Source organism: Homarus americanus, unplaced genomic scaffold (genome assembly GCF_018991925.1).
Source record: "Homarus americanus isolate GMGI-L3 unplaced genomic scaffold, GMGI_Hamer_2.0 scaffold11628, whole genome shotgun sequence".
Taxonomy (NCBI): Eukaryota; Metazoa; Arthropoda; class Malacostraca; order Decapoda; family Nephropidae; genus Homarus; species Homarus americanus.
Window position 1 is genome coordinate 408123 of NW_024754732.1, and position 7526 is coordinate 415648.

The 7526-nt window shown below is 41.2% G+C and overlaps 1 protein-coding gene across 1 annotated transcript; it reads left to right on the forward strand.

The window, feature by feature from the left end:
* Nucleotides 1-6423: 6423 nt before the first annotated feature.
* LOC121856075 (glycine-rich cell wall structural protein 1-like) lies at nt 6424-7526 on the forward strand (the record flags this gene model as incomplete). Its single annotated transcript, XM_042351368.1, has 1 exon — nt 6424-7526. A coding segment is annotated over exon 1 (711 nt), but the record flags the coding sequence as incomplete, so codon positions are not given.

The window sequence follows — 7526 nt, forward strand, 5'->3', positions numbered from 1 at the left end:
AATGAGTGACGCAACCCCCAGCCACCACAAGACACTAGTTGCTTAGCCGTGTGTATGTATGTATGCATGTGCAATGATCCGCCGTGTTGCAGATTGCGTATTCCAACTAGTTTAATGTTCTAATCTCTAAACATAAATACCCACAGACAGACAGACAGACAGACAGACAGACAAGACAAAACACATCAAGAAAGTGGCCAATACACCTGAACTCTCATTAACATCAACAGGTAAACGTGTCTAATTGCCTTACGTCTGTACTGACTCATTTAAACAACAACAGAGAGGTCATTTAAAAAAAAATTCTTCAAATTATACATTATTATACCTGGGGACTAATTAACAGCAGCAGCAACAGGTGTGGTAAGGGCCACTCACTCCGGCACCACCAGGAGAAAACATACACACACCCTCACACCTGCCTGCCCACCTGTGTTATGAATGGTGAAAGAAAAGTGAAAGAAGTGAAAACCAGGTGATAGGGAGCCAGTTGGTAGAGCCATTCCTCCCTAGGGGTGTGTTGCTCCTATTGTGGGGGTGTGTTGTATGTGTGCGGGAGGGTGTGTTTGTGAGTGTGTGAGTTTGTGAGACGAGATCAACAGACACACAAACAGGTAGGGCTGAGAGATAGAGAGATATATGGACAGATAGATATATGTGTGTGTGTGTGTGTGTGTGTGTGTGTGTGTGTGTGTGTGTGTGTGTGTGTGTGTGTGTGTGTGTGTATGTGTGTGTTTAAAGAGACACGCACACATATTAGAAGCTACACACCTGGGAATAGTTACTATATTACCTTTAAACTCTCCCCCCAGAACCCCCCTCACACACAGGCAACACATTCCTAAATCATGTGTGTGTGTGTGTGTGTGTGTGTGTGTGTGTGTGTGTGTGTGTGTGTGTGCTTCGGGTCTCAATCAGAGTATAAAAATGTGTTATTAACTTTACTTTCCTTTCTTGAGTGTTAAATTTGCGGCTTCCAGTGTTAATTTGGTCACCTTTAAATAGCAGCATCAGGAATTTGTTTATTTACACAAGAACGACAGAAGCCTCAACGTCCATACATGACAAAATAATATTTACCATGGCAACTTCTATCCTCTCTCTCTCTCTCTCTCTCTCTCTCTCTCTCTCTCTCTCTCTCTCTCTCTCTCTCTCTCTCTATATATATATATATATATATATATATATATATATATATATATATATATATATATATATATATATATATATATTTAAAGGGTCAAAAAGGTCAAAAGGTCAACACAAGGTCAAGTATAAACATCTATGGTATATCCTCTATCAAAAACCAACATCACTGTTTGTAAACATCTGACGATATCTGAACGCTGTGTGTGGGACTACGGAAAGCTTAAATATTTTATTGTTTTCTCTTGTGTTAAATTGTAGCTCAAAACATTTAGTTAATTACCAAATTTATCATTACAATACAATTCCTTGCTTACGTAATAATTGGTGTAGTTTGCGGGTATTATATAATTGAGAGTATTGGTTGTATTACGTGGATTAGACATAAAATAATATCTATAGACATTAAAAAACTATAAAAAAGGAATAACTTACAAACCGTAGAAGTACTGTATATATTCGTGTTAAGTATAATCTTCCCAAACTTGCAAGAAATCCTGAATTAAGCCATTAAATCCTCCAGTTATATATTTCAGCAACTAATGATGGATCCCTGAAAATAATAAGAACCAAATTAATCAACTAATTACTGATATGTTTCTATTTAATCCCTCTTATCTACGTTACTTCACTGCCATTATTAAATACCAACTCACACTACAAAAACTAAAATGATCATTATTTATCTTTCTACCGTACCTGAACACGATATTGTAGATTTGGGATGAAGAATAAATTATCCCCTTTCTTGCTGGTAGTTTATATCCACTCCAGGAGATGTTAATTGTGTATATTTCTCGTTTTTATGGATTTTCAAGGAGCCCCGTGTGACATCGCCTCCGCCATGCTGGATTTATTACGTCGACATTCAACATTTAATAATTTCTATTTGTCATTATTCATTGTTACTCTTAATAATTTTCATTTTAAGAATGTTTTAATATTATTCTTTTTATATTGCGTTATCTTATTGTATAATATAATATAATATAATATAATATAATATATTATACAATAGTAAAATATTATTTTTGCTATCTTAAATCGAATTTTCGTTTTAAAAATTATTCAATATTATTTTTATTGTCGTTATTCATGTGTACAATATATTAATTTGAAATCCTTTCGGCTTTAGTAGTTATTTATTATTATTGAGTCTACATTATTATTTATTTTTATAATATAGAATAAAAACGAACCATTTATTAAGTTCTTTAGAATTGAAATGGCTCCAGTGTGTCGGAATCTCACCTTTTTTTTTTTACGGGAATGAGCTCACCCGGGCGCAGGTCAACAGGTCAAACGACCCACAACGGGGCCTGGGGGGGGGGAACAAAACAAAACATACTAACCTGACTTTCCTAACCTAACCAAACGATCTTAAACGACTTTATACATAATTTACGTAAGATATATGTTAATATGGGTTTGGTTGCTTTATTTTTACTATGATATAAAGGAGTTTGGAATTCTCACGGAAGGAAAATTACACGAATCAAGATTATATCATCATTAACCCTGGGTGGATTTTAGCTGTTTTAAAGGTAAGAAATACATTTTTCTTCCGTGTAAGTTTAAAATATATAATTCACTTGCACCAAAACAGTATAATAAAAGATATAATTACATTAAACCCGTAATTATGCCTGTGTACCTGTCATTATGCCTGTGTACCTGTATCTGTAATCATACCCATATTTACCTGTATAAGGAATTAAGAGCGCTGAAATTACATTAAAGCTGTATGCGTTCTCTCTCCCTCTACTCTCACTCTCTCTCGGTGGTAATACTTTACGCAGGGAACCAACCTTTTGAGAGTCTGGACCCAGGAACCATTATTCGCGCCACCATCCAAGAAATAGCGTACTCACAAGGCTTTATCAAGATTCTGAATAAATATCTTTTAGAGAAGAACAGGTGACCCATATACGCATATGTAGTGTAGTAAATGCGTGCGTATATAATAGATTTGACAGAGCGTGACGCGTACATCTGCCGTTGTCAGCTGAAGCACACAACATCAACACCCAAGCGTCGCGTCATTCATGTGTGGGGTGGAAAAGAGAGTTTTTTCCTCTTGTACGATATAAGAAAGGTAATAATGATAAAGGAAAGGGGAGGAGGTTGTCTGTCATTATACACACACAACTTACTTATCCACCTGTTCAAGTGTACAGGTAACAAACATGTTTATTACCTTCACTTGTCACTTAACCACTTAGATAAAGACACATATACACTTACAGGTACATAAACAGTACATGAGGCTCATCCATTAAGGAAGGAAAGTTAATATGTGAATTTTTGAGAGTCAGTTTATGGGCCGAAGTTTAACTGGGTCAGATAGATACATACTTCGCTGTTTGGGGGGAAAGTTTAATGTAGGAATCTTGGAGAATTTATCTTCGTGTACATATCTTGAGGAACACACACCCGGAATGTAAGTAATGGTACTATACTACTCCGCGTGTCTTGTGACGAGAAACCAGAATGATAATTACTTCTTCAAGACGACAGAAAAGCATCGTGATGATTTCCCTTCAACTATCTCCGAAGATTTAGAAAACTATTGCGTGATTATGTGTCTGTCTGTCTGTTTCTCTTGTGGGTTATAGAACACTGCCTTCTGTGTTTCTTAGCCCTGGAGGAGGAGGAAGGAGAGGACTCATAAATGGTAGCCTAGTCCACTGAGAGGCTTTGGAAGGGTGAAATTTTAAGGTCTTCTTTCATATGTAAACTCCAGTGCGATTCTGTTTGTTTCATTCTATCTTGCTTTATCTTACACACACACACACACCTGGTCAATTGTGGGCTAGTTATCTCACGCACCCAGTTTGTTTATCTACATCAGCTATTGAAACGTCAATTCATATATAGAATCTTTGTTTTGAAAATGTCGTCTATTATATTGCTGAATTATCATTTTATTATGTTTTATTAATTCTTCGACGACTGTTTATTATTATTATTATTATTATAATTATTTTTATTATAATTGCTGTTGTTGCTTATCTGCTGTTTATCCACTTACGTATTATTGTACTCAGTTGAGTGTCCTTACTTGGAGCTGGCAGAAGCTCGCCCCACAAGGGGTCACAGCTCAAGATTGAAGAAGCTGCAAGTCCAGAAAACTGTGAGGGCAAACTTTATCAGAGTGAGGGTTGTAAAATCTTGGAACAATCTACCAGAGAGTGTGAGCTCTTTCAAGACAAGATTTAACCAACACTGGAGCGGATTCAGGTACATTCAGGAGCCGGTGCATGCCCAGTATTTGCCAACAGTGCGTGACAGACGTGACCGATCGCCCGGGCGGCTAACGAGCCGATCTTTTGGTGAAGAAGATAAATGAAAAGGAAAAGTAATCAGAGACGTGACCGATCGCCCAAGCGGCAAACGAGCCGATCAGTGGCGAAGAGGATAAAAGTAAAAGTAAAGTCTCCTTTGTGTACCTGTCACCTTGGTAACCTGTCTCCTGAGTAACTGGTCTGTTTATCGTCACCACAGTCATTAAGGGGACCATCGACTCATCACCTCATCAACTTTCATCCTGACTACGTTTGGCAATAATTACCTCCTCTCGGGTAATGGGGAAACACCTGAGCTATTAGACTGTTTAGGTTTGCATGGTTAATTTAGTCACCCCTTGAATCTGGATGAATCGCTTTCTATTAATGGTTTTGTGGGGTTTTGGGTAATATTTTCGTTATCATTATCGTGTAAAAAACAGTTAGAGATAATAATAACAAAGTGACCAATGTAAGTATCTCTCACCAACTCTCAGCATCTCGTATTGTGTGTGTGTGTGTGTGTGTGTGTGTGTGTGTGTGTCGTCAGTGACCAATCAGTGTTGACATCGCTCCGTGTATGCCTAAGACGCAAGGACTTGACTCAATCCTGGTGACCGTTGTTGGTAACACTGTGGTCTGCCACTGTTCACCTTGCTATTGTATTCACCACTGATAACTACTACTACTACATTTTTTTTAAACGTGGCCTCCAGCCTCCCCCAATAGCCACACCTTCGCCGCCATTTTATTACCTTAAAATTAAATATCCTAATACATAAGTAGCTACCCTAGCGCTGTTGAGTTAGATGAGCTGCGGATCTATGCGGCATTCAGTGACTGTTGCCTCATAGTCAATATCTACAACTGTTGTTGGCTTTGGGCCGATGCTCTCGTTCCCCTGATTGTGGTTGAACATATTGCTATCTATTGATCATGATGGACCACCACCATAAACCATCACCATCACCACCATTGCTACCACCATCGCCATTACCATTGTCGGTGTCATTATCTGCATAGTTGCTATCTACTAAAAATAAACCTTTCAGTCTTTAGCACGTATATACGTACAATGGATATCACACACACACACACACACACACACAGGTGACAGTTTTTTGTCCATTTAATGTTAAGGATTTAAGTGGCGTCTCACCATTGTTGACTGAAGGAAGTGTGGATTACCATCACCTGTTCTCTCTCTCTACTGTCTCCACCTTTCACTCTCTCTCTCTCTCCCTGACCTTACTTATATACTTAGCTCACAAACCTCAAACAACAAACCTGACTCACAAACCTGCGTCACAAATGTTCCTAAACCTTTTCTTCACAAATTTGAGTCCATCCATGTACTTGCCTCATAAACCTGACTCACAGAACTGACACACTCCTGACACACAGACCTAACTCACAAACCGGACTCATAAACCTTATTCTAGAAACCTACTTCACACACCTGACTCATTTTAAGTTGCTAAGGGATCTCATTAATTAACTTGTGAGGTGCAGGTGTTTTATGAGGCCTGGTGGGTGGTACTGGGTAATATAGCTTGTGTAATTCTCTCTCTCTCTCTCTCTCTCTCTGCTGTCTCCACCTCTCTCTCTCTCTCTCTCTCTCTCTCTCTCTCTCTCTCCCTCTCTCCCAGCTCACCACAATGTCTCCTTGTATCACCAGGTGTTGTGCCAATAAGTATAGCAATAGATATATTACATGTAGTCACAGCGGTTGGTTACTCTTCTTTACATCATCCACTTTTACAACCTAACCTAACTTAACCTAATCTAGCATAACCTAACCTAACATAACATAACCTACTGAAGAAGAAGAAGAAGAAGAAGAAGAAGAAGGAGGAAAAAAGGACTTTCCAGTGAACATCGAAGAAGGAACAAGAAAAAGGACCTTCCAGCGAAGCGTCGAAGGAAAGAGAAAGTGACTTCGGGTTGGGTGAGCGGAGTGAGCCTGACTCGGAGGGGGCGGCGGCTTGTGAGAGCTCTGATGGCTCATTCGTGTTCACATCGTCGTCACGGCAACACGTCCTCAAGCCCTTCCTCCCTCCTGCTGTTGCTGTTGTATCGGGAGTCCTACATCGGTGGATTGTCTTACGTCCTATACTGTTAAGTCCTAACATCGAGGCGTCTCTCTACTGTACTACAAGCATCCTACATCGGTCGAAGTCCTTTTAGCATCTTACAACAGAAATTCTTCAAGAGATCCTATACCGGTACTGAAAATCCAACTCGTGTCCTGTAGAACCATAACAACACTGAGGCAATCATGATATTACTGAGAGTGTTCTGGGCTTGACAACTTGACGTTAACAATCAATGTTTAGTGACTAAGACACGTGAGGCTCGTGAGGACAGTCTACACGGTTGAGCATCATGCGTCTCCTGCCATTGTTGCTGTTGGTGTGTGTGGTGGGCGTGGCCAGCAGCCTCAACTTCAATATCTTCAGATGGCCTTCCTTCAACCGCCATAGGAGTGTTAAGGGCGGTGGTGGCGGCTATGGTGGCGGTGGTGGCGGTTATGGTGGCGGTGGTGGAGGAGGCTATGGTGGCACTGGCAACAGAAAGCCCAACCCCCTGAGGAGTCTACAGAGGCTCAAAGCCCAGGCGTTCACCGGTCTGAGGAACCTTAAGGCTCCCATCATCGACGGTATCCGCAACCTCAAGGGTCAGGTGCTCGAGCTGAAGGGCAACTTGTTCAGTAAGGCGACCAACCTCTTCAACAAGGGCAAAGGCGGCGGCGGCGAGTCCAGTTACCACCGCCGGCCGCCCTCACATTATGGCGGCAGTAGTGGCGGCGGAGGAGGCTATGGCGGAGGCGGTGGTGGCGGCGGCGGAGGAGGGTACAGTGGAGGTGGTGGTGGTCATACTGGCGGTCATGGCGGAGGCGGTGGAAGCTATGGTGGAGGAGGCGTTAGTGGAGGCCATGGCGGAGGCGGAGACCATAGTGGAAGCCATGGTGGCGGTCATGGAGGAGGAGGAGACCATAGTGGAAGCCATGGAGGAGGAGGAGGCCATAGTGGCGGCCATGGAGGAGGAGGCCATAGTGGCGGCCATGGAGGAGGAGGCCATAGTGGCGGCCATGGA